This window comes from Drosophila willistoni, chromosome 3R (genome assembly GCF_018902025.1).
Source record: "Drosophila willistoni isolate 14030-0811.24 chromosome 3R, UCI_dwil_1.1, whole genome shotgun sequence".
In the NCBI taxonomy this organism is placed as follows: domain Eukaryota; kingdom Metazoa; phylum Arthropoda; class Insecta; order Diptera; family Drosophilidae; genus Drosophila; species Drosophila willistoni.
The window spans coordinates 15,913,990-15,941,122 of record NC_061086.1 but is presented as its reverse complement, the minus strand read 5'-3'; the positions used below and the strand labels follow the sequence as shown (position 1 = coordinate 15,941,122).

Here is a 27,133-nt window from a genome sequence, read left to right as displayed (position 1 = left end):
GTCAGTGACTGATCACAGTTTCATTAATCTTGCTCATCTCTATAAACATTGTGGAAGAAAACAAAAAAGGAATTTATTAAGAAAAACAATAAACTTTTAATAAAAGCCGTTGTTTTCAATACATTACAATGCCGGTGTGTAAATGTGCATCCAGTATTAGAAAGATTTCACCAAAGATATGTGGAAATTGCTCATATGTATCATGGTTGCGAGCCCTAAAGCCACCCCATGCAAAGTTTATTTTAAAAAGTTTGCTTCCAATTGTTTATAACTTGTATGTTTTTACTTGTTGCAGGCCTACCACTCGCAGATCAAAGAGTTCCGCCAACAGGTGGGCAACATTGCCATCCTCCCATTACGTACGCAAGTTCGTGGACCAGCGCCCATTGCTAACAATGCTGAAAGCGACATCATTGATGAGTCACTTTACTTTTTCAAAGCCAATGTATTCTTCCGCACCTACGAGATCAAATCCGAAGTGGATCGCGTACTCATCTATGTTACTCTCTATATAACCGAGTGCCTAAAACGGCTGACTCGTTGCACTAGCAAAGCGCAGGGTCAACAGGAGATGTATAGTCTGGCCATATCGAAGTTCGATATACCCGGCGAGGCAGGATTCCCCTTGAATGCAGTCTATGCCAAGCCGCAGGCTGCTCAAGATGCGGATCTCATGCGGCAATATTTGCTGCAGTTGCGTCATGAGACGGGCAATCGGGTATTGGAGAAGGTCTTTAGTACGGATGATGGCAAGCCGAACAAATGGTGGACTTGCTTTGCCAAGAAAAAGTTCATGGAAAAAAGTCTTGCAGGTCCAGGACAGTGAAAGACAGGTATTTCTCGGCAAATTTGATAAAAACCTTCGTTTCAAATAAGTGTATTTGCAAGTCCCATAAAACTCTACATAAGTTATAATCAAATTATTATTCTTGGCATAATGCAAGGCGAGAATCGATTTCCATAGCGTAGATTCGAACAGGTGTTTATCTCGAAGCCCACTTCAATGTTGTTAAATACGTTTCTACTGAAACCTCGAATAAGTGCATATAAACATAATAATTAAAAATCACTTTCAATTAATTAAAATAAAAAAAAACATTTCCAACTAGAAAAGCATAGATGCCAATTTTTGAAATAAATTGAATTGTTTTCTTTTTGTTAGATTTTTAGAATAATCACTGAATATATCACTTTGCTTCACTTAAGACCCATTCTGGGTTTTTCTTTTTAATTGGAAAAACGTTCTAAACAAATAATCTTTCTAATTTTAACGATACAAATGATCAGCCTGCAGATTGGAGGCTATTTCCGATTCCCATTTGTCCCCATTGCACAGTAATTTCTCCTTGTTGTACAGCAGCTCCTCGTGAGTCTCGGTGGAGAATTCAAAATTGGGTCCTTCGACAATGGCGTCCACGGGACAAGCTTCCTGCAGGGGCAGAAAATATAATATAGTTCAAATATGCTGAATTGGAATTTCAGTCACACTCACCTGACAGAATCCGCAGTAGATGCATTTTGTCATATCAATATCGTAGCGTGTGGTACGCCTGCTGCCATCAGCACGCTCTTCTGCTTCAATGGTTATAGCCTGGGCGGGGCAAATAGCTTCGCACAACTTGCAGGCAATGCAACGCTCCTCGCCGCTGGGATAGCGACGAAGGGCATGCTCGCCACGGAAACGGGGACTCAATGGACCTTTTTCAAATGGATAATTAATAGTAGCCGGTTCTTTAAAGATGTGGGCTAGAGTGACGCCAAAGCCACGGAAAAGTTCACCAAAGAACATGGTGGTGGCTGCACGATCTGTGATATCCTCAAATTCCATGCTCAGCTCCTTGTTGTTAACGTACACATAGCCCTTTTGCACCTCGACAATGTCTTTGGGCTCGGTCCTTTTAGCGGCCAGCATGCGAGCTCCTTGGGTCCCAAACATGCGCTGACCTGATGGAAACGAATGAACGACATTTTGTTATTATTTTGCAACAATAATTCTGTTTTTTATAGACTGCCAAATTGTTTTTCTATGACATAAGCTTACATAACCTAACATAACTCATTGTTACTTTTTTGCCAATTATATTCGATTAAATGGACAATGAGGGCGATCAAGTGTTTTAAGCACTAACCATTGCGCGATGCATTGAAAATTCGCATTGTAAGCGACATGTTGACGGCCCACAGCTTTGGAATTTTGTTGTTAATTCAGGTCTTCGGTAAAACAACAAACCAGTGTTTTGATTTAGCGATGGGTCTTTACTGTCAACGTGTTATCGATAGATGTACACTGACTGATAGTTTGTAGCCAATGCTGGCCTTCAGCAAATATACCGTCACTATGAATAATAATAATAGAGTGACGACATCGCAATATTTACATTAGTTCGTATCGCTAAATTACATATAATGTCTGAGCTAGACAAACTTTCTAACAAGGAGCTGTTAGCCAAGTGTCGGGAACACGGACTGCCAGTTGTTCCCATTACTGACACTACACGTAATGTCATTATTCGAAGATTGCAAAGTGCAATTTCAGGAACGCCATTAAAGAATTCCAAGAAGAGTACAAAAAGTTCGAAGACAGTGGTTGCAAAGAATGCTAAGCCCAGTCGTAAAACCATAGAGCCTGTCAAGGTAGCCCATGGCAAAAGCACAACCAAGAACACTGTTAATCTCAAACGTCGAACAGTTCCCACCAAAGGAGAAGCCTTAGAAGAGGCGCCAAATGAAGATGATGATGAAGAGATTGAAGAACCTCGACCCCAAAGTAAAATGGCACGTGGCAGAAAGGAGAGCCACACTCGAACCAGTCAACCACCTCAATTGAAGCGTCGTTCACTTCCAGCTACAAAAACTGTTTCGGAATCGGCTTCACAAGCCAGTGATGGTCCGCCAAAGCCCACTACAAAGCGTCTCAAATTGGGCAATGAGCTAAGCGAACGAGGACTGTTGCCATTGACAAAGACGAGTGTGTCGGTGACAGCCTATGTACATGAGGAGCAGACATCTTCCGAAGAGGATACAACAATTTTAAAACGTAAAACGGCATGCGGAAGGAAGGAAACTGGACAAAACAGTGACCAGAACACAGATTTAAAGCGTCGCACATTACATACCAAAGGGCGCTCCGTTCAGTTTGCACCAAGTGTTTCAGATGCGGGTTGTCAGGCAGATATGCCTAGTGCTGAACGCGAAACTACTTATCGCAAAAAGGAAACCTACACTCTGAATACACGGAAACCCACAACTCTCGTTTCAAGTCTAGGCTCCCAGACGGACAATAATGTTTACTTGAAGCCACAGAAGACTTTATCAGGTCCATCTGATGCGCGTGCTAGGCGTTCAAAATTATTAACCAGAACTGAAGTGGTGACCACCTCCTATATACACCAAATTGAGACCTCGGAGGACGATAAGGAAATTAGCTCTTGCAAACGACGTAGGATTTGCACTTCGCCCGTCAGTTGTCCCCCACCCATCTATGAGTCCGGTTTCGGTTCAACTTTTGCAGCTAACTTAAATGCGGTAAAACCAAGTGCCACACAAGCAATTACTACTTCACCCACCGCTCTCTATGCGCCAAGGAGCACTTTAAGTGGCTCAGCCAGATCGCTTCGCGAGGAATCTACATTTTCGCTTAGGAAACGTCAAGGCAATGACAATTCCTGGCCCGCTAGAAGTGAGGGTTCAATTCAACCTACAGCCACGGGTAGCAGTCTTTACCCAAAGTTGGATCATTTTTATAAACAGCAATCTCTTTCAAACCCCTTTAGAGGCGAGCCAATGGATACAGACAGTGATTTGGATATAATGGATCAACAGAAAACTTATTGGCGTCCCAAATAAATACATATATCGCTTTAAAGTTAAATTTGTTAATAACATCTCACTCATTGCTTAAAAAATGTAAATAAATTTGGGTTTTCTAACAAAACTAAAATCAAATATTTCATATTATAACCGAAATATTAAAACAGATGATTCAATAGAGATGTACGTTGCTGTCACCTTGTTATCGATTCATATTTTACTTATTAACCCGATCAGTGTGACCAGCGTAAGTCTGTGGCTAAAAAGAAAAACAACAACATCGTGACGACATCGCTATTTTTGTTTTAGTTTTATTTCATTAATTTTTTCAATCATGTCGGATGGCTTGGACGCGCTCTCAAACAAGGAATTGCTGGCTAGATGCAGGCAATATGGACTGCCAGTTATCCCAGTGACGGACAGCACACGTAATGTGATCACCCGTCGTTTGCGTGCTGCTATGCTAGGAACTCCTCTGAACAAAAGTCAGACACAAAAAAATGCAAATTCAGCAACAACAAAGAAGTCCACTCCTAGACGTGAAACCATACACGCAGAAAAGGTGAACAACAACACGCGTGAGAGACAGAATCAGAGTCGTCGCACGATTGCCCATGGGCTGGATAATGTATCGCTTTCTGGACGCTCTGTTCAGACCACAACAACCGTCTCCGATGTCGGCTCCCAGTCGGAGGATGATGACTATTACATGGTTCAGGTGCCAGATGTGGGTTACTCGAAGCCCACACAAACCCCACCAAACCGGGAGGATGAACGCCGCATGCGACGTTCAGTGTCATTGACAAAGTCTGGAGTATTGACGACATCTTACACACGTGAAGTAGATGCTCCTCGTTATGATGAACTTGATGAAGTTAATGAGCCAACATCTTTCACTTACGAGCGTCCACGAGTGTCCCATGCACCTCCTGTACATTCGTCTCCCTCGAGCTATGAACCAGATTATCGCCGAACTTTCGCCACAGACTTGAATCAGTCCAGGCCGCATCTTACACAGACCCAACTGAACTCCACGAGCTATCTGGATGCTGATTATAACCAATATTCGACACCAAAAAGTTACGAGTCGCCGCTCAGAAGTGCTACAAATCCAACGCCACGGAGCCCTTTTACTAGTACACCTGAATCAACTCAGCCAAGGCAGCGACAAACAGTCAGCGGTAGCAGTCCTTCATGGCCTGCAGGTCGTCTGATTCATCCAACTACTAAAGTGGACACTTTATATCCTAAATTGGATAACTTATATGACAGGCAACATCGTCAAACATTGCCTTCCACGGGCTCCCACAGGCCAATGGACGTAGACACTGATTCGGAACCTGATGAGCCACAATTGAGTCCAAGCTCCAGATTGTCCTCCAACACTAGGCCACAAATGCGTCGACCACTTGTCCGACAAAATCCGCAAAATGGTCCCATGCAACAATTCGGTGAACTAGTCAGGGCCCTGGATCGTCAGTATCACCTAAGATACTATTTGCTTTTGACAGTCCTCGTAATGGTAGCCACAATGATTTACGTCGTAGTGACCCCATCCTGAAGAACTGACACTGAAGCCTATACGGATTTTTTTTCTTTTCTTCTGACACTTATTCTTAACGATGCATTTCAATATTTATTTAGTTTCGGCAATTTGATTATTAAGTAATTGCTGTCCGTTAGTCCGATCTTTAACTGACTATTTTATTAAAAGCCATAAGAACAAAGACCATATCTTTCACATTTTCGGAAAACAATTATAAAATGTGCTTTAACTTTTCGGTTACGGTTAAAAAAACATAAAAAATAAAACAATTTAAACAAAATTTCTGGATTCTCGGCTTTTTTTTGTTTTTCTTTTTTCTCTTTATACATATAATTAGAAAAATGTACTACATTATAATTATTGTTAATTAAATAAACTAATTAAATATAAACTTTCAGTGTTGTTTTTTCCCTTCGTTTGCGTTTTGTGTGTTGTTTGTGTTTTTTTTTTGTTAATTTGCTTGCGTTTCAGTTATCCAAAATTTTAGGCTAATATTTACACGCTATTGTGGGAGCGGGCTGATGGGATCTGATTTTGGGTTTGACTAATTGAAATGGAACTTGAACTGGAAGGGCGATCCATGCTGGAAGTGTGCGAACGGATGTTCGCCACGGAAGTGCTGTCTACCACTTTCCGGATCAAGAGGATCTTCCCCATTGTCGAATTGTTGCCGCTTCTCGGGATCTGTTAGAACTTCCTTGGCGGCGGCAATGTCGATGAATTTCTTCTCAGCCACTTTCTTCTCCTCGTCCCTGAAGTTGTCGGGATGCCATTTTTGGGCCGCCTTGCGATAGGCCTTAACGATTTCCTGTTTGTTCGCAGTTCGCTTTACTCCGAGAATCTTATAGTAATCCCTGCGTTCCGATTGTTTCTGCAGATTTTTGGCCCGCAAAATGCCCTCTTTCGCTCGTGAGTTGTTCTCATCGAGATCGAGGGCTGCCTGATAGGCGTGTATGGCATCATCATACATTTCGGTGCCAAGCAAAGCTTCGGCACGATCACAGTAAACCTGAGCATCCTTCATAATGTCCAGCGCATCCTTGCAGTGAGTGAGGGCTTTGCCATATTCCTCGTTCCCAGTGTAGCAGGCGCAGAGAGCTTTGTGTCCTTCATAGCGGATCATTGATTCCTCCGGCTCGTGCTTTAGTACTGCCTCGCCAGCTGTAATGCAATCCTGGAATTGTTTTTCCTCACGAGCCTGTTCAGCGTTAACCAGCTGCTTCTCCACCTTTCGCAGTTTCTTGTAGAAGGGAAAGCAAAGTTTGTGCTCGGGATCAAATTTCAAACATTCGCGTATTTCTTTCAAAGCATTGGTGGCATGACCAATTCTGTAAAGCATCTTGGCTATATTGTAGTGACCTTCAGTGCTGTCCTGACTGAGGCGATTAACCTGTCGCATATCAGCAATGGCTGACAATGGATCATTTACCTCCACATAAAGATCGGAGCGTGCCTGTCGGAATCCGACTGACCATGGCGAAATCTCCAACAGCTGTGTGACCATTGGTATGGCATTCTGGTAGTCCTCATGTCCGATTAGCTGCTGCACCAACTGCCATTGTTCTATTGCCGGTTGAATACGGCCATAATGCTCATGAATCATTGGGTTATTCGGCTCATCCTGCAGCACTTCCTCGAAATCTGTGAGGGCCAATTCGTATTCACCACTCTTCATATAGACAACACCGCGTTGAGTACGCGCCGCTGTAAAGTCTGGTTTCAGTTCCAGGACACGGCTGAAGTCCTGAATGGCAAAGCGAGTCTTGCCCAGGGCTAGATAGACGGTACCACGCTTAAACAAAGTCAAATAATTGGTAGGATCGCCCTCTGAAAAATTGCATACGAAAGGATAAGTCAAGGTCAAAGATAACGTAGTCCTGCGAAGATACCCACCTACAGCTGCATGATAATGCGTAAGGGCATCCGACAGTTGACCGCGAGCCAGAAACTCTTTTCCCAACTCCAGATGATTGTCGATATCAGCTTGATTGGGGACTGCCTCAGCACCTAAACAGCATGACGTGTATTTAAACAGTTGTTGTTATTATTGTTGTGGTTGTTGCGGTTTAACTATTTTTCAATGTCAAACAATTTGAATTATTTGTGAAGTGTTTACCTTCCATGAAAAGCTCCAAGAGCAAAATCAGGACACAAGCAGCCAATTTTTTATCTCCATGGCCAAGCATCAGCAAATCGCTCAAAGGTAAAGCCATGACGTGGTTATGCGCCTTCAAGATGTGGGCGTATCGTCAATTTCTTGGTGGGCGTGTGAGCCAGTTGTGATTTTGAAGATTATTTCAAAACGACACGCACACACCCCAGCACAGCTGCTAATCTGCTGCCTCTTCCTACCTCCCCTCTCTAACGAGTCTTCAGTGTTTGTTGTTGCGCTTGTTATAGATTTTATGTCCGTTTTTGGTCAACTTTTTCGGTCTCCTCGTGGCGGCGGTGACTGCGATACAGATTTGTTTCGTATGACAGATTTTTCGTTTTGAGTTTTGAAATTTTAAATGAATTGAAAATTTTGTACTATCTGCTATTTGTCATTATTGCTGTTGCGAATTTCCATTTAATGCAACCGCTTCAAACATATAAGTACAAAAACAAAAAAAATCTGACGTGTCGTGCACTTTACGGGTGCGAGCGAGATGCCGAAAAGTTATCGACAAAATGCCAACCATTCTAGTTATGTGCGATAGCATTCGATAAGTTATCTTTTGTATGTGGACCAAAGGACCAGTTCTAAGGGCTGTGTGGAACCAAAGTATCATTTTGAGTTCTATATATAGAGTGAAACCTCGATATAACGAAATTGAAGGGAACCCAATATTTTTGATATAACTGAACAGCAGTAAGGGCGGATATAACAAAAAAAAAATAATTGGCCTCAAGAAAACTTTGGAGATTTTCAACCATTTACTTAGGCAGTGATAACGTTACCAACCTAGCAAACAATCTCATCACCACTTATAGGACCCTGAGTACTGACGTTATAATAGAAAGTAACAAAATCATTCATTTATTTTGCCTTATTCTGTTTTCCTTGTATAGAGGTGTTCTAAAAATTGCTTTTTTTTTGGTGTCAAAGTCAATTTGTATACAAATATATATTTGTATACTATATATAGGAAAAAATAATAAATTAAAAAACGCTTCATCGTTTACACTCGAACATCTTCGCTGAAGGCCAATCGGATGAAGCGCTATAGCTTTGCCAGTTTTATACGATTTACTTATTTTCCTACAACATTCTTCAAATGTTACTGATTTAAAAAAAATTGGGAAAAATAGGTTTTTAAAACCTTACCTAATTTAATGTTATTAAATTGTAGATTTCCATTTTCAAGTTTTTTATTTATAAAAAATGCTTGTTAAGTACAATATTATAAATGAAAGGTGAAATTGACAAAAGGTTTTTTAATTAACTTAAGTAAATGAAACAAATTCGATAGAAATGTATTTGTCTGTTTGAACAATTTAATATGTTTACTCTTTTAATTGTTGTGTGTTTGTTTGTATTTTTTTTTTAACAAAGTAAAGCTACTAAACTTAAATCACAGATAACACTAAAGTGTTTGTTACGATATATATATATATATACGATATATGTATGGTATATATGTATGATATTAAGCAATTGGTTGTTATAGGTCCATAGTTCTTTTGATTGAAATCATAACAGATATTTGGACTTAGGAGTTAATTGAAAAATCGTTTAATTATGAACTTTTTCTTGTTTTTTGTTTTTCTTTGTTAAATGCAACAATTCGTATGCTTAAATACTAGAAAATAATAGTTTAAAGTTGTGTAAGAAATGAAATATTAATCGTTTAAATGATATGCTTAAAATTGGGCTGGATTTTGTTGTTTATTTTGTTTTTATGTTTTGCTTGTTTTTTTTTTTTTTTCTTTTTCCTGTGAATGGCACATTTTGCTGTTTAATGGCAAAAACGAAACTGTGTACGCGAAAAACCTATAGCTAAGGCCTAATCTATAGCCTAGACATGCACTTCCGGGCAATCCTCATCCTTAATTGACGTATACTGAACCTTCTTGGCCACATTATCGAACACAGGTGTTATCATATATTTCAATTTGTCACGACTGACATATACCAAAGCCACCAGAAGTCCGAGCAGAATCATGCTAAGCACTATTAGCAAAAAGATCAAGGTGGCTGTATGTCCGCTCATATGCGGCGCTTGTAATTCCCCATAGCGTTGCTCATCCTCGGCGGCATTTAGGATGGTAGCTGCCGCCGCTATTGCGTCCCGGCACGCCTCCATGTCCAGCTGGACAATGTGAGCAGGCATGGGATCGACACGATGGGGGTCATGGAAGCAAATGAGACTGTCCTTGTTGCGGACAGTCACTCGAGTCGATTGAATCCACGTGCGAAATGGCGATATCTTGCAATCGCACACAAAGGGATTTAGATTAAAGTCCACAATCAGATTCACTGTACGATTGACACGATCCTCTAGTTCGTTCATAACACGCATATCGCTGGGCTTAACAAATTCGAATTTATTGCGTTCCAAATCAAGGAAACGTAAATTCTTCAAGCAACGCACTTCAAAATTGATATCCTTTAGAAGATTATCACCCAAGTGCAGGTCACGCAAGGATGGCAAATCACAAAACACATTGCGATCCTTGAAATGTGTAATCTCGTTCTGCTCCAAATGAAGTTTCTGCAATTTAACCAATTGACTGTTCACGAAAATGTCATGCAGATCCTCGCTCAACTGCGGTGAGCTGTTGTCTTCGAATGCATCGGTCAGATGAAGGCTTTGCAGGTTCACGAAATTGGAAAAGACTCGAGGATGATGATGATTAACCTGGAATAAAAACAAAAAAAATAAACAAACATAAATTAAATTCTTATAAGAGGTGACACAATAATTTAATTACCTCATCATCGAATCGTGAAATGCTCAGGTTATTATGATTTAATATTAATCGCTCCACCCTGGGCACATGATGATAACTCTTTCCACGTATCTCGCGTATGTGATTGTTGCTCATATCGACAATTTTTAGATTTTTATAGTCATTGATGCTGCCAAAGACATTCCATGGTAGTTCCGTAATACGGTTGCCGGTGAAAATCAAAATCTCCACCTCGTCGGGCATGTACTCCAGGACACTGGTGTTTCTTAAGCCAGCGTTTGTGCAGTTTACTATGAATTGGACTTCACTCTCGTACATCTCCCGGCCGCAGGAGCAGCTGGTAGGAAAATTTGGTCCACAACTCGACGATGAGCTCGGTTCGCTGCCACTTAAACTAATGCCGAGCAGCAGTAGAACCATGGCCATGGCCAGGTTATGTAGATGAGACGGTTCGGTGGTCATGGCGTTTCTGTGATGGAATCTCCGTTCCAGTCTTCTGTAATTAATAGCCAAAAAGTGAAGAATAAATAGTTTTTTTTTGTGCTTTTATTATTACATACTTTGTACTTTGCAAGTGCATTTTAAAGTGGCCCCAAAGCCACAAAATATAAAGCCACCTGGTTTTGGTTTTCAATGCCCCGCTTTTCCCTTTACATCCCATCCCTTTTATCTTCTCTGATATTTATGCTCTACAAGTTGCAGATTTATGAGCTTATGAAAAAGCCCCCAAAACCCATTCCCATCCCTACTCTTACCCATGCACCTTCACCAATCAACGGTACACGCGGCGTATGGGTAATTTCTGTTTAGTGCCAAAGTTTTTTTCGTTGTTTTTTTTTTTCGTATAATATTTGGGATCCAGTGGGCTGGCGGTGGTTTTTGTGGTAACCACAACAAAAAGCAACCAGAAGGGCACTCGAGCGAGTTACCATGGCCCGAACTTGGGCCAAGCCGTAAACCTGATTATTTTTCGGCTTTTATTGCTATTTGTTTAGCCGGTTTGCCTCTCGCTGGGCTTGTGTGCGGAATTCAGGGATGGTTATACAGTGCCAATTACAAAACATTCAAAAAATAAAGCATCAGTTAAGTTTCAATTTCAATTTTTTAGAATTTAATCATGTCTTTAATGGAGTTATAAAAAGGTAATCGGACGGAGAGTCATGAAGAAATGGTAGAATATTTAGAATTCTTGCCCAGACAATTTCACGGGCTCTTTGATCCAATTAGAAGGTGTCATTTCTTCTTAGCTTTGCGCTGACTTAAATTCAGTTTGTAATGTTAGTACAAATAAACAAATTATCTCAATAATTGCCTCACAATTAATCTAATTAAATACTCCAAATTAATGTAATTTGCAGCTCTTCTTCTATAAGTCCAAATTGAACTGGCATGGGAAATGGCAGTGAAACTAAAATTCGCTAAGTGACTAAAATATTTCTTATTAAATGATTTGATCTTAAATTTTTCTTTCAGCCAGTTGTTTTTTACTTACTTATTTTTATTTGCCTAAGTTCCCTTCTTGTTATAGGGTATTTTAAAGTCGTTATTTGGACTTGCTATCCTGATTGCTTTAAAGCATAAACATTTTTATTACCTGTCCATGTACACCCGACATTGCTTCGCTCTCGTATTACATTGATTTCGCAGTCTAACTGGATGAGTCAATTAGATGTTGTAGCTGCTGGGTCAAGGGTCATTCAATGCTAATGAATGTACATGCAATGCCAGACTGCGAAATTGAAAACTAACGGCACTTTAATAGCCGGCTCGCTTTATGTCTGCCATCTTTTTACCTCCCACTTTTCATCCTTGTTTCGTTCCAACATTCTCTTAGCTGACCTTGAGTCTTAAAGGATATTAACATTCCTTACATAGATTCATTCAGATTACATAGTTTAGATATGTAATTATTCTAAAAGTTTCACCATTAGACTGGGTCAGCAGAAGTATGTATGAAGGTGAAAGCAGTTGTGGTAATTCTATTTTCCAGTTTAATATGTGTTGCTATTTTGCTGTTGCTGCAATAACTAAACGTTTGTGCCTTATCTAGTAAAATACATAGCTCTTAAATGCATTTCTTTCTCTCTCTCTCCCGCTCTCTTTTTCACCTTTTCCTATTTTTGCTGCACCTGGTTTTACCTTTTTACCACTTGGCAGCTCTAATTAGACCACAGACATACACATAGTACACAAACTGCTCTCTTATGGCGTGCTATAAAATTTGGATGGGGCGTGTGTGTGTAGATATGTTAACCCCACACCCCCTTCCCCTTGTATTTAGTTGTCGTAATGCAACATGCCAACGTGCCACTTCACAAACTAACAAATTAACAAACACAAAAAAAATAAAACACACACACACAACAAAAAGGGAAAGAAATAAAAACCAAATAAGAATGAGAGAAAATTCGTGAATGCAAAATACACACTGAAATGATGGGGGAGCGTTAGGGGGGGGAGCTCCATGGAAATTTACCTTTATTCTTATTTCTCTTTGCTCTCGTGTGTTATTATTATTATTTTACGCGCTTGCATACCTTTTGAAGCAACAACAAAAAATATATATAAAAAAAAACCAACAAATTTATGCAGTAAAGAAAGAAAAACATCGTCCTTATTATGTGGGGATTGGTGGTACGAGGTATAAGGCAAGTGGCAAAGTCACAGAAGGATGAAGCGGAAGCAAGTACACACAAAGCAAATAACAACAAACCAACAAACGTACCAACACACACACTCACACACTCACAAACACACACAAGTGCTGAAATTAAAGTTAAAAACTGCAACTGAACAAGGCAGAAAGAGGCTGCGCCTGCTAAACCGGATATGACACACACCTACACATATACATACATACATTTACACAAACAATACACTCACACACTTAGAAGTACCTTTTTTCATGGAGCTTTTTCTTTGTTTGTCAAAAGGAATAAAGAAAATAGCGTTTACACTTGGCTTGTTCCTCAACAAGTTATGCAGAAATTCGCGTTTGCGAATTCTTGACAACAAAAAGTCGCAACTTTGACCTAGGTATACATGGCAATCCTTTTATTTTTCACTATAGCACCATTATGCCATGATCTTTTATTAAACGAACTTGGTTGCTCCTTTTCAAAGCGTCTTTTGTTGTTATTCTTTTCATATTTATTGCAATTGAAAAGTTTTTACTATCATAAGCACATATCGGAATTGTTGAGGCGTTAAATTAGAATAATTTTCAAAAAGCAACTTAATCTCTTCCACTTGACGATTTGGCAGCCGTTTAGGAATTTCAATTGTTAAAACAATTTGTTTCGCTCACATTGCTTTGCTTCGCTTAGTTGCATTTTAGCCTAAATGATTTCGCACAGTTTCCTCTTGAAATCGTTGCCAAACAGTTGAAAGTTTCGCGCCATAGTCTTGCCAACTCCATTAAGAGGATAACTAATGCGGGCAACAAGCGTTTAATGCCTTGCCTTGCCTTGCACTGCGCCAGAGTCATTAAGTAAAAAAAGGAATAAAATAAAATGAAGTAAGTAAATCGTCTCGCCGACTTTGGTATACCATACACCAGTAAAGCAAATATTTCAAGCATTTTCACATGCTTCTTACAAGCATATCTTAGTATCTCGCTCACTCAATCATACGAGCACCCTAGCGCCCCCACCAGCCAATGGCCAACTCCGGCCTTATGGAAAAACGTTTATATGCATAACTCGACTGTTTTTTATCCGATTTTGATCAAATTTGGTATTTTGCTAGATATTAGTATTAAATTGAAGTGTGCCAAATTTGATTGCATGAGGTAAAAAAATACGGGAGATAATCAAGTTTTTCAAATTACGGGGGCGGAAAAGGGCGTGGCAAAATTTTTATACATACAAAATGTGTGCATTTACTAAGCGAATATACATACCAAATATGGTGTCTCTAGCTAGAATAGTTTTTGAGATAAACGCTTTTTTTAAATTGCGGGGGCGGAAAGGGGCGTGGCAAAAATTTGAAATAAACTTGATCACTCTACATACTACACGAGTCTACATAAAAAATTTGGTGGCTCTAGCTCTTATAGTTTCCGAGATCTAGGTGTTCATACGGACAGACGGACGGACGGACGGAAAAAAAAAAAAAAGTGTTAAAATGTTAAGTAAGAGAGTGCAGGAAGGGATGGGATGAAAAAAGGTTCCCTCAGACGCATACAAATGCACATATGTATGATGAATGCATGATATACGCTTTGTTGTGGATCGCATTGAAAGGGGCGCAGAAATGTAGGCAACACTTTTTGTACGCGTGAGAAATGCAATTAAACGTGACTGCAGTTTACTCCATTCCTTTATCTCTCTATCACTCTTACTCTCTTACTCTATCTCTCTGACTCTCTCTCTCTGCCTGTGTTGGCCTCTCTGACCACTGCCTGAAACTCAATTAGCAAAGTTGCTTCCACTTTGGCACGCTGCTCGGAGTGTATATTCTTTTTTATAGTACCCGGACATGGCCGCAATATAAAATTGGCGCACGTTGGTTTCATAATTTCATTATGAGTGGCCAGCAAAAATACGAGACAGACACAGGAGCAGACTCAGCTGCTGCATCAAGTATCAGCAATGGCTGGAAGAGGCGAGGACTCAACACTCTCAAGAGGGAGACAACGTTGTTCCGCTTAGTCTCATGTAATTAGCAGACAACTAATTGCACTTGAATGACCAAGTAAATGTTGCTCTTACTTTCACACTCCCTTTCTTTAGTTGTATGTATGTATGTATGTATGTATGTATGTAGTATGTACATCGCCCACTCCTTTTTCTATCTACTCAACTCTGCCTCTGGATGACTTTGTGACGGCAAAGTTTTTCTCACGCAAAATGAAAGTTGTGAGAAATTATGTACAGACGTGGAAAGTTTAAAAAAAAAAAACTTTCTGCAACATGGAGTCCGAAACTGTGTTGCACTTTATGATGTGGCTAAAACAGTTTTGCTTGAAAATTTACTCGGGAAAGATAAGTGCAAGTTGTAATAAAGGTAAATGAAACTCTGAAGATTGGATTGCAATGGACATAGTCAAAAGGGGAACGCACAATACACTTGGTTTTGTCGGTATTCATTGATTTATACAACCAAGGACATGTGTATTCATATGCTTAATATTAGGGAGAGATTTTAATGCAAATTGAAAGACATTACTTTAACCTGATAAATAACTAATTTATAAGTAATGATATACATTTCTCAATACTCTCTCAAATAGTCGAAAAGTAAAGCTGCTGTTTTGGTTCAGTAACATATATTGTCTCGCTTCAATAGTTAACTTCTTAATTAGTGTTGGTTAGATTTCAATTCAAAATGGAATTTAAAGGCAATAAAAAGAGAGCAATTTAGAAATTGAAATAGTTACAGATTATGTAATGGAAAATGAAATTATAGTCGTAGCATTTACTAGTCATTCCCAATCTAGCACATCTATTATGTGAGATAAAGATCTCAGACAACTTAGATTGGCTTAGCCAATGTAAGTAGCTTTTACGTGCAAATCGTATTTTGTTATCTGTTTTGTTTATTACACCCTTGCAAAAAGGCAATATTCATTTTTAACTGCATTCGCAAATTGAAGACAGCGTTCAATTGTTTTAATTCTCATAAAAATGGCTTCAAGACTGTTAAGGAATTTATGTTGTGGAAAGAGATTGAACAAAATTTATGAGGCTGACGCTGTTCCTTCTGTTCTTCCTGCTATTTGTTTTCTCTTTTGTGTGTGTCGAGTTAAAGTGCAACTGAGAAGTGAAATGAAATACAATGAGACACAGCTTAGCATGATATAAGGTAAGTGACCTTTGATTTAATAACAATTTATTGGTATCTAATTTTTTGATAGCCCTGGACAAAAAAGTGAGTTCAAATAAGAGGAATAATAAAATAATAATTTAACTATTTACTGATAGAGAAATTAATCTATAAAATTTAACTATTAACTGATTGAGTTTTCTTCTTTAGTCAAGCAAGCAACCAATTTGTTTTCAATCCTCTTTAAAATATAAAAACAAAAGTTCAATTAACACTTAATAAATTCGCATTGAATTCTCTTTATTTTATTTATTTTGAGATTAAACTGTTCAATCGAATTGAGCAATTTCGATTTAAAGTGCATTTTCCTGTAATAAAAAAAGTTTCACGTTTTAAAGCGTAAATCGAATTCAGATTGGTAATTGGAATAAAAACGCAAAAAACGAGTCTCCGTCTCGTTCGAATACAAACAACAACACAGACGCACAAAAACTCGACACTCTGGCAGGTACATACATATACACATACACCCACACATACACATACATTGTATAACCAAACAGAGAATTGCACGTGTTGCCCAACAGCTATAGCAACAACGAAAATCCAAGCAGCATTTGCAATCCGTTTTTGAATAGCATTTATAGCATTCTCCCACAATCCCACGTTTTCCCCTTTCGGGGGGATTTTTGCTGAGTCCTTGTTTGAGCGGCTGAGTTGACAATTTCAAATTGTATGGCGTTGCCAGATCGAAATAAACATGCAAAACATCGTTCTGTCTCGCTTTCACATTGACTTCCCCCCATGCCTTTTCGAATTGCCAACAATCTTTTGTATTGGCCTCCCGAAAAATTTATGCTGGAAACGCGAACAACAGTGTCAAAAGGAGGAAGAGGAGAGGAGCAAAGGAGGCGGTAGAGGCAACACTCCGGCGACACTTACAAATTGCATTAAATGGGGGCCGCAACGTTCGCGCGATGAATTAAAAATGCGCATCATGAAATTTCGCCCTCCTTGTAAATGGACAGAATGGGCGTGGCAGTTAGCATGCCAAAATTGTGTGTTATTCATTTTGTTTCTTGTTGCAAGAGCTGGACAAAAAGTTTGCCTTTGCATATATTTGATCATGGATTGAGCATAGGAATGAGTTGTTAAAAGTTCAAAGGGAATATTTCAACTTTTTTACAAAGGGAAAGGAAAAATGGATCGATAAAAGGAAGGAAACTTGTTTGTTGATCGGGCCACGTTAAGTTTTATAGCATCAATTTCTATTTATTGTTGACTTGGTCCATTTTGTTGGCACTTATTCAAATATTCATCTGGAGGCCCTCTTCGCATAGTTCGCTATGGATACGCTCATGGCGCAATCAATTTGAAATCACTTTCTATACAAACAAAATTCATTCGTTTAAGGCTCGAGGGCAACGCCTCGCTTCATTGAGCTGGTCTTCCCTTCTCCTCCTCCCCTCTCCGCAATTCACGTCACAAATCCAAACTCAAAACCCATCTGCTTGTTCATGAAAAGTTTGTTTGTTTTTTTTTTGTTTGCTGTGAGATTTTTGTTGTTGCTCAGAAAAACCGCTAAAAATTTATAAACTGTTTTTAGTGTTTTGCTTTTTTGCAATGGTTTTGTTAACTTATTTGTTGCTTTTTCTGTTACTCGTTACTCAAGCGCGTCAGGGCGGAGCGGGGGGGAATTTTTGTTACTCAACAACACAATATTTTCGATTTCATCGTTGACAGGAAATGGGGTTCATCTTTTTTCTCATTTTTAAATTTTTTTTTTGGTCTACGGCTATATTTGATGGGTTGTGGAGGTGGCTGGGGGGAGGTGCTATAAAAACTGTGAATGCATGAATTTTAAATAAATGCCGAAAGCTTTTTCTGTTTTTTCTTTCTCTCTCTCTTTCTTTCGTTCCTTCACTCGAAATATTTTGGCCTTTGAATTTGGCTTAGCGGGCAAAGACCAAAAGGGAGAAATGTAAATCTAGTGAAAATATTTTTACGGTTCCTTTTGACACGGGAGTACGGTGGACGTTAGAGAGCGGCCAAGTCAAGAGTCAAGCTGTTTGTTTCCAATTAGACTGTGCTGGAGATGCCAGAGATGGTTGTGAAATGAATAGGTTAGGGGGCAGGTAGGCACCAAGAAGCGTATGATAATTGGATTGCCATGCATGGACACGGCTGGGCCATACCTTTTTTCCACTCACAGATAAATGGACTGGCCCCTTGACACCGTAGGAGGGCAGCAGACAGAAAATGAAAAATCAACAACAATAAGTAGCCTAGCAATAAAGAAACGCCAACAGTTGACAAGTGGCTCCCAAGCAGAAGAAGGTAAAGAAAGCGTCACAAAAACGGTAGCATACTTTTAAGAGCAAAGGCAAAAAAAAAAAAACGTGGGCAATGAGTGTCAAAGGAGCAGTAGGCGAACAGAAAAAACAACAAATCGAGGCGGAGATAGAGACTATAAATAGTTGCAGGCGCCTTGGGTGCTGCGCTTAAACTAAGCCAACGGCACTTTAAACCATCACGGAGACAGAAGGCAAGAGCCAGACGGCGAGGTCATTGGGCAACAGTTGGTTTATGCTGGTCTTTGAATCACTGTAACCACATAGAGGAAAGTCACCACCACTTGCAGTTTGCTTTGCCAACATATCCTCCTCGCTGTAAAATATTTCTTACTCACTTTGCATTATTAATGCTTTTTAATGGTTTGGATGCGTATTTCAATTGTCTATCCTCTTGTCCCACTGTTTCCTGTCTCCCCTTTGTATTTATATACCCAACGGTTTTTAAATGAATGAAAGCCAACAGCTTTATTCTTAGCCAACATTCTAACAAAAACAAATAAAAGCTCTATGACTCTTCACAACTCGTTGAAATATGATGCACAACTGCAATGTCAAACAAAAACGGCCCTGCGGAAATGTAAAGACAACATCTCAATGATAAAAACATTTTAAATAAAGACATTAAAAGAGAAAAACCAAAGCGAAGGACACACTTGGATTCTAAAGTAAAATGCTATAGATCTATCTGGGTTATGGCGTTTCCCATTAAATTTGTTTCAATGGTCACTAAAATATAAATGAATATTTGTTTTGCTTCTTATAAACCGATAATTTTTTATTATTTTCATATCTTTAATAACTTTCTTTTCTTTTTTGAAATGGGAAAAGAGTTTGATAATGTTTCCTAAACTTTCTTTTCTTTTAGAAACTTTAGAAAACATTATCAAACTCATTTTCCATTGCAATAAAGAAAAATCACAAAGAGAACCCTTCCAAACGAGGTACTAAATAGATCTAATAAAGATAAATTAAGTGGACAAAATATATAAGATATACAATAGTCCTTCCATTGTAATACCTTATCCTTTCAAGTCACAAGGTCGTCAAGAAAAGGGAAAGCTATTGCCAACAGGGAATTGGGAAGGGAAAAAAAATTGTATATAAAGTATAAAGGTTAAGAATTTCCCACAATAATTCGAACAATTTGCCAAGAAGTTTCTTCAACTATTTTCTTTCATTCCGCTGTGCTGGCCATTTTCTTACTGTTGTTATTGCCTCATGATTTCCACTTTTGTGATTAGGGGGGTGGGGGGGCGTGGAAAGAGAGACCTTAGGGGGCAATGTAAACTTTTTGACAGGAGACCAACTAATTTCAAAGTGGAAAGGGTGCAAGAAAAACGACAAGGCAAAGAGGAAACTAAGTAGGACGCGGCACTCGACCTAGCCAGCGGCTCGAGCCAATCAATCTTTCGTTCAGGATGAAAGTGCACCCTGGTTATGGACGTGGATGGACTGGCAGGCAGTTCAGCCAGTTCACTGATGTCTCACTTCATCTTCATTCATTTCGCTGCCGCTGTCGCTATTGCTGTTGGTTCTTGGTCCTTTCTGTTTTTGGGACCTTTAACGACAATTTGCAAATATGTTGCAATTTTCCAGTTTTGCCATTTGCCGGCGAGTATTTCCTGTTGCTTGTTTGTCTCTATCCACCCTGCTCTCTTTCTCTTTGTTCTCTGTTTGCCCCTTCGTTTTCTTGTTTTTTTTTGTGCTGCCTCTTTTGACAAGGACATGCTTGAGTGCCGTGGCCTGAGGGCCTCCAAAAATATGTTGCAACTGCCTCAACCTTACCGCCCTCTCTCTCTCTCTCTCTCTCTCTCTCTCTGTTGCCCATAACAAAACTGGGAAGATTGATCACAGTTGCTGCAACTTGTAAGCGCAGTTTTTGCAGCCTTGCTGCAATTTTTATTTCCTGCCTCGTCCTCCTTTTGCCCGGGATCTTCCCTTCAACTGCTTTGGCTGTCGTTTAATATGAAAAATTGCGCGCAAATATTTGTAAAGCTTGCAAAAAGGCAGGCAAATAGACAAAAGCCAGCAGGAGATAAAGAAGGGGCAACATAGAAAAGAGACAACATGACCGTCTGGTCTTTAATTGTAAGAATTTGTCAGGGTATTGTTAGAGCTGAAAAGGGCCAGTCGAGTGGGTCAGTTATTAATAGTGTTTGGTTTACGAACATTTTGTTTGAACCAAAAGCTCTCCTCAACTGAATTGCATGATGGATAGATGGTTGGGACACAGGGAGGATTATTAATAGCAAATAGAAACTAATGCAATTCCTTAAATAAGTAACCCAGCAAGATGGTTAGAGTAAAGGAAGTTTAAACCACCAAATCATGGATAGATCAATATCACTAACTAGGAGACAACTAATATGTAATAAATATCTTTCATTATTCGCTTTTTATCTTATTTCAAAAGTATAAAACGTCTTCTATTTCCATAATATCCACTCATTTTAATATCTATTAACTATATTTTAAACTGAGTTATTAAATATATGTCGATATGATCTTTATGAATACATCAATTTAATAAAATGCTAAAATCACACATTTCTTTTGAGATTGCCTTTGCTTTCTCTCCACTCCTTTTTCACTTCAATTGTAATGCCTGAGGAAATAACCTTTAAAAGAGATTAACTAAAGGAGTTTACTTGGTATTATGCGAATGCACAGTTAGTCTGGCCAAAAGCTTATTTTCCAGCTGGTGCTAAGTTCCATCAATTTATTCCTGGGGTTTAAATGCGTTTACCAGCGGGGAAATGCAATGCAAAAGATGGAGAGAGGGTGGGAGTGAGAGGCTAAGAGAGAAAGCAAGATGAGAAATCCATAAAACTAACATTAATGCCTTAATTTTGTGCTCAACAGTGAAAGTTGCCAAGTAATGATGATAGAATCAAGAGAGATGAGGAGGGCTGAAAGGGAAGAATGCTGCGGAAAAGAGAAAAACTTCATCCAAAGTGCAAAGAAAAAATCTTTGCGTAAAAGTTTTCTTTACATATTTTTTTTTTTTTTCGCGATTCGTAAAGCTCTGCTTAAGCTATAAAAGTCCCGCCAAAAGGGGAAGACGGGGAGGCCAAAAGGGGAGGATGGGGACATGGCCTAACGCCAACTGCAATTTGCCAGAGGCCAAAAAGGATACAAAAAAAAAAAACTGTTAAAAATGAAAAAGAAAGAAGAGAAAAATTTGGATTTGTCCTGAGGAATGATAAAAATTTTTTAGCGCGACAAGTTTGCTTTTTCAATTTGATGTAAGCAGAATGCCAAAGGGGGGCTCGGTTAAGGGAGAATCGGGGTAGTTGTTGGTTTATATGTAGATTTATAAGTATAGGTCCTTGGTGAATGAGAAAAAATGAAAATTGAAAATTGCTTAAATTGCATTTTTCGCTTAACGCGTAGAAAAAGGCCAAAATAAAAAAAGAGAGAAAGAATGAGACAGTGAGAGCTATAGACATTTGAAGGGAGAATAGGGAAAGTGAGCGATATGAAGAGATGGAGTGAGAAAGAGGACGTCAAGCTTGGTTAGCCCAAGCACTTGAGTTGATGTTGGTGCTCCTTCTGGCATGAGCAACTTGCACTTGAGTTTCGTCTGACAAAAGTTGCAATTTTATGTTTGTTATGACAACTTTTCCTTACTCACTCACTCCGCCCCTCCCCCCCTGCCCCCTCGGTACGGCCAATTGTGTCTGTTCTTCTTTTGTTGTGAGTTCAACTTGAATTTCGTTTAATTAAATCATTGAGGCTGGGACTTTGCTCTCTGGTTGCTGCTCTTGAGCCTTAATATCATTGAAGTGGTTGTGGTTGTATTTTGGCTTTAAAGAAGAAAGCTTATTGCGGGTAAATTCTTAGAAATTGGTAATTAAAATTGCCAATGATAATTGGCAGGAAAACACGAGAAATGAAACTTGATGAACTTGAAGATAAACAATTTAGTTTTCTATATTATATATTTATGTGTAATTGTTTTTCTGTATTAGGAGTGAAGCAACTCACATTTATTTATTTTATTGTTGAATTTTCTTTTTTTAACATTTACAACTCACCCTTGTCGTTCAATATGTGACCTTCTGAGCTAGTTGCTTGGATGGAAGCTGTAATTAGAGAAAAATTTAGATTAATATTTAGCATAAGATTGTATGACAAAAAAAAATACACTTAAACGATATAGGATTCAATTTTAAAGAAAACATTTCAAATGTCGTTTGACAAAAAAAAAACTAGTAAGGTATCAGGATGAGCTTGTCTGAGCTTTGATTAAAACTTTTCCATTATCTAAATTCCTCAGACAACAGAAGCCAACATCTAGTCAATACCTTCTCTTTATTTTCTTCAATGGAAAAAAAAGAAGGGAAAATAACTAATCTTTGGGGCAAAAAAGCCTTTCAACCTACTCAGAACTTCATTCTCTGTCGGGCCATTCATTCATTCCACTTATTCACTCTACCACTCACTCACTCACTCACTTACACTCAGTTGGCACTCTCAGTTTGAGGCGACTTTACAATTCACTTCATAAATCTGCTGGTAAAACCCTTCAACTGCCCATGCCAGGGACAAATTTTTGACATGGTCTAGAGATGGTTTAGATACGACGAGAAAACAAAAGAGAGAGAGAGACACCATGACGTATGAGCAATGTGAGGCAAGGACTTAATTTAAAGCTGCTTTCATAAACAGATTTAACAAAACAACAAGAACAACAACAACCAAGAGACGAAAACAAAAAAAAATAGCATAATACTCAAAACAATCAACTCAAATATGGAAAATGAAAATGCATTTCTAAATTGGCCTAATCCTTACGGCTGTCTGGCCCTTTTGTTGTGTCCTGTCTGCCTGCATTTAATTAAGCTTCAAAAAGCTTTTGCCCAGAGCCAGACAACAATTAGTTGAAGCCAAATAAAGGCGGCCAGCCCCTGAATTATACAACTCTGTTGGCCAAACTAAATCATGGTCAGAGTCAGAGTCAGAGTCAGGGTCATAAAATGGTTTCAAAAGAAATAAAAATGAAAATGCGGACAATAAAAATGAAGAATGCATGGGAAGTGGTAAAGGAATGGGGGTGGGGGAGGGTAAAGGGTGGGGGTCAGATTGCTACTAGGTGGAGCTGTAGGAAGTCACTATAGTCGGCACACATGTGTAGTTAACTATGAGCCGAGCCTGAACTTATGCCATAGGAACTTTTGTGCTTCATTTCCGTTTCCGGTTGCCGCTCTTATACACAAACACACACTTAGAGAAAGACAGATATACATATGCATAATGGGCAAAACTTTATGCACTAGCCCAAAGACAATGCAAAGGTTGGTAGGACACCAGCAGGAGAAGATGGAGAGGGGAGTTAAAGGAGATGCTAGAGGCATAAAGTGGCAAAGGGCAACCTCGTTTATTTTGACTTTCAATTTGAATGCTGTTTTTGCTCTGCCAGCTGCTGGTCTCAGTTCCTCCTTTGGCCATATGTTTCAGATGCTTGCTTTTCTGTTGTTCTTCGCATACGCCATTTGGTTTGTACCGCTCTCCATGTAATGCACTTGGCTTGTTTACATAAATATTTGTGCCACACACACACACACACACACATACACACACAGAGAGAAACAAGGATGAGGCGGCCCAACAAGAACTCCTACGAAAAACTAAAAACCCCAAACCAATTGCCATTTAACCCACAGAAGAAGAAGGAGAAGAAAAACTAAGAAATATTTGTATCTTTGCCCAATCATTTTGCACTCCTGTAGTAGTTTGTTGGCATATCCTGGTATATCCTTTCTATCTCTCTCACTCTCTCTCTTTCTTTCGCTTTCGATGTGTCTCTTGTTAACTTTATTCTGCCTTCTTCTACCCTTTTATCAATTGCCATGTGTGTGTGTGTGTTGTGTTGTGTCTCGTCTCGTTTATTTCTAGCTTTCTTCCATTGTTGCTTCTGTCCAAGATAAAACTTCTTCCATCTTTGCCCTCCCCCCCCCACTTAGTTTCTGTCATTCTGTCCTTTTCATAATATTTGTTTACCAAGTGTAGTAGTTGAGAATTCAGTTTACCCTCAAAATAACTCGTTGGTCAGTTGTTTTATATTTATTTTTATGATATTTATCACATGACATTTTGTCCTCGTATGTGTGTGTGTGTGTGTGTAGAGTGGTTTGGTGTGGGATGGCTAAATAAAGTCAACTTTGAAATTGGTTAACATAAAAGACAAAAACTTTACTCTTATTATTGTTTTTCAAATCTAATCTTTTATTTCAAATTGTTTAGAAATTTTTACAAGTTTAAGATTAAGATTTGCTTTTGCTTTATTTTTATACCATACACCCATAGGGTGAAATGGTATATTAAAGTCGCCAAAATGTATGTAACAGGCAGAAGGAAGCATCTCCGACCCCACAAAGTATATATATTCTTGATCAGGATCAACAACCGAGTCGATCTAGCCATGTCCGTCTGTCCGTCCGTCTGTCCGTCTGTCCGTCCGTCCGTCTGTCCGTATGAACACCTAGATCTCGGAGACTGTAAGAGCTAGAGCCACCAAATTTGGTATGTAGACTCGTATAGTATGTAGAGTGATCAAGTTTATTTCAAATTTTTGCCACGCCCCTTTCCGCCCCCGCAATTTAAAAAAAGTGTTTATCTCAAAAACTATTCCAGCTAGAGACACCATATTTGGTATGTATATTCGCTTAGTAAATGCACACATTTTGTATGTGTAAAAATTTTGCCACGCCCTTTTCCGCCCCCGTAATTTAAAAAACTTGATTATCTCCCGTATTTTTTTACCTTATGCAATCACACTTGGCACACTTAAATTTAATACTAATATCTAGCAAAATACCAAATTTGATCAAAATCGAACAAAAAACAGTCGAGTTATGCATATAAACGTATTTCCATAAGGCCGTAGTTGGCCGTTGGCTGGTGGGGGCGCTAGGGTGCTCGTATGATTGAGTGAGCGAGATACTAAGATATGCTTGTAAGAAGCATGTGAAAATGCATTTGTTTAATAAAGTTGAAATATTTGCTTTACTGGTGTATGGTATACCTAAGTCGGCGAGACGACTTACTTACTTCATTTCTTCTTTTAAACAACTTAAAATGCAAATAAATTGCCACAGAATTGTGTAGTATATCTTGATTCTGCATAAAAATCAATTTATATTTTTAATAGTTTATAATTCTTAGTAGAATTAACTCTTTTTCACAAGAATATACATATATGCTGCTGATTCAAATGCACAAGACATATGCATGCTCCTCGTATATGTATGTGTATGTGTGCATATTGTGCATTTGCCTGCAAGCGTCATAAATTGTGGCTATTGCCCATCTAGAAGTGGCCTGAAGGATAATACGTTAAGATGCTGGAGGTAGACCTTTTGTGGCTTTTGCTAGATGCTGGGAGTTTGCTGGCTGCATGAAACATGTTTGCGTTCCTTTGTTGTACATATGTCATATGCATTATCTATTGTTGTCTACGCGTTGACATAGCCCATGTTTTCCATTTATGTCTCTAGAGACACAGAGAGACATGAGACTTGTATGCAGTCTTCAAGTTTGTATTTGACACTCGACCACAGAGGGTTTTCATTTTCATGTTTAAAATCGTGGAGGCCTTCTTAAATATTTATATGTTTAAATTGCCAAAGTTAATGATATTTCACTGGGGGCATACACTGCGAGAAATGTAAAAATAAACTAGCTACCTATTTTAGTTTTACAAATTTGCCAGCTCATCATTATTCATATGGGGTTTAGATGAATCAGTTTCAATTAAGTCATCATATAGCCTTGACAATGTCATGAAACTGTGAGCCACAACCGACGGGCATGCCACTCCCAGAAGACCAAAACCAGAATACCCACTTCAATCACCTACCTACAGTCAGTTTCCCCTTCTGCCTCTTGCATTCTTTCTCTCTCCCTCTCTCTCTCTCTACTTCTCTGTATCACTATGTCCTTGTCGAACATGATAAATTAGAGCAAAAATTTCTCTTGCAAAGTTGCAAACTCATCTGATGGTGTGAGTGTGTTTTTTTTTTTGTTGCTTTTTGTTAGCTGGTTAGTTCGCCATGTTATTGCATTTTTAACACTTATACCCACACTCAAGCTATGGTATATATGCATCCCTATCCGCTTACCAGCTGCGTTAATTTTGCGCCAACTGTCAAATGTCAAAATGTCAAGTGAAACAAAATTTCGCATCATGAGAAATGCATGACACGGCGTCAGAGGCAGAGCCAGAGCAAGAGAATCAACGAGTCAAAAGTCTCCATGGGAAAGACCAAATGTGTAGATCCCAAACTAAGTGTGTGCTCCCACCATTTCCATTGCCATCGCCTGCCAGCCATCAGTAGACCCCTCTGTTTGCTAGGTTAGATGCCTGTCTGGAATAACTATCGGGTTTCGCCTCCCTCCTCCACCATCCATCCATGGGGGGGGGAGGTTAGGTGGTGCTGGTGTTGGTGAAGCATTCACATCATGATAATGCCCATTATTAGCACAGCCAAAGCTTGTGCATGCATTTGAATTTACATTTTCCTGCCACGAACTCATTACACAGAACAACGTAATAAGGAGATGGGATAAATGCATCCAAGCTGTTCATATGCCTAACCGAAATTTCTTACTATTCATCTAATTCACTCTAATGCACTAAGAATATAAAATATGAACGTTTATTTTTCGGTTTTCTAACTTTCATTAACTGCTTCTACTTGCAACTAAAATGTCTCATTAAATTTGAATTATCCCCTAATTTTGTAGTCTAGTCTTACAGTTC

General features: G+C 39.0%; 6 protein-coding genes across 9 annotated transcripts in view; 3 read left to right on the top strand and 3 right to left on the bottom strand.

The window, feature by feature from the left end:
* The first annotated feature begins 32 nt into the window (after positions 1-32).
* On the top strand, positions 33-1,139 carry LOC6651025 (actin-related protein 2/3 complex subunit 3). The gene is made up of 2 exons (XM_002074084.4): positions 33-134; positions 296-1,139. Exons 1-2 carry the CDS (start codon positions 129-131, stop codon positions 824-826), a joined length of 537 nt encoding a protein of 178 aa, XP_002074120.1. The 5' UTR covers positions 33-128; the 3' UTR covers positions 827-1,139.
* A 52-nt stretch (positions 1,140-1,191) lies between these two features.
* Positions 1,192-2,259, bottom strand: LOC6651024 (NADH dehydrogenase (ubiquinone) 23 kDa subunit). The gene is made up of 3 exons (XM_002074083.4): positions 2,130-2,259; positions 1,493-1,944; positions 1,192-1,429 (listed from the first exon to the last, which is right to left on the bottom strand). Exons 1-3 carry the CDS (start codon positions 2,167-2,169, stop codon positions 1,268-1,270), a joined length of 654 nt encoding a protein of 217 aa, XP_002074119.1. The 5' UTR covers positions 2,170-2,259; the 3' UTR covers positions 1,192-1,267.
* A 72-nt stretch (positions 2,260-2,331) lies between these two features.
* On the top strand, positions 2,332-3,940 carry LOC6651023 (otefin). The gene has a single exon (XM_002074082.3). The coding sequence runs from the start codon at positions 2,407-2,409 to the stop codon at positions 3,844-3,846; it is 1,440 nt and encodes a 479-aa protein (XP_002074118.1). The 5' UTR covers positions 2,332-2,406; the 3' UTR covers positions 3,847-3,940.
* A 179-nt stretch (positions 3,941-4,119) lies between these two features.
* On the top strand, positions 4,120-5,636 carry LOC6651022 (LEM domain-containing protein Bocksbeutel). Its single transcript, XM_002074081.3, has one exon. The coding sequence runs from the start codon at positions 4,145-4,147 to the stop codon at positions 5,369-5,371; it is 1,227 nt and encodes a 408-aa protein (XP_002074117.1). The 5' UTR covers positions 4,120-4,144; the 3' UTR covers positions 5,372-5,636.
* Positions 5,637-7,996, bottom strand: LOC6651021 (dnaJ homolog subfamily C member 3). The gene is made up of 3 exons (XM_002074080.3): positions 7,473-7,996; positions 7,250-7,363; positions 5,637-7,183 (listed from the first exon to the last, which is right to left on the bottom strand). The coding sequence occupies exons 1-3, from the start codon at positions 7,567-7,569 to the stop codon at positions 5,901-5,903; spliced, it is 1,494 nt and encodes a 497-aa protein (XP_002074116.1). The 5' UTR covers positions 7,570-7,996; the 3' UTR covers positions 5,637-5,900.
* A 693-nt stretch (positions 7,997-8,689) lies between these two features.
* Positions 8,690-27,133, bottom strand: part of LOC6651020 (trophoblast glycoprotein) — a 42,306-nt gene continuing 23,862 nt past the window's right edge. For 3 of the 4 annotated variants that reach the window (XM_023180189.2, XM_023180187.2, XM_002074079.4), the window contains 3 exons: positions 22,407-22,454; positions 10,271-10,745; positions 8,690-10,197 (listed from right to left, as the gene is read on the bottom strand). In XM_023180189.2, the coding sequence (XP_023035957.1) occupies positions 9,355-10,197; positions 10,271-10,711 (1,284 nt within the window). In that variant the 5' untranslated portion in view covers positions 10,712-10,745; positions 22,407-22,454 and the 3' untranslated portion in view covers positions 8,690-9,354. Of the gene's footprint in view, positions 10,198-10,270; positions 10,746-13,146; positions 13,438-22,406; positions 22,455-27,133 lie in introns of those variants that run through there. The other variant, XM_047012572.1, reaches the window with a different exon arrangement.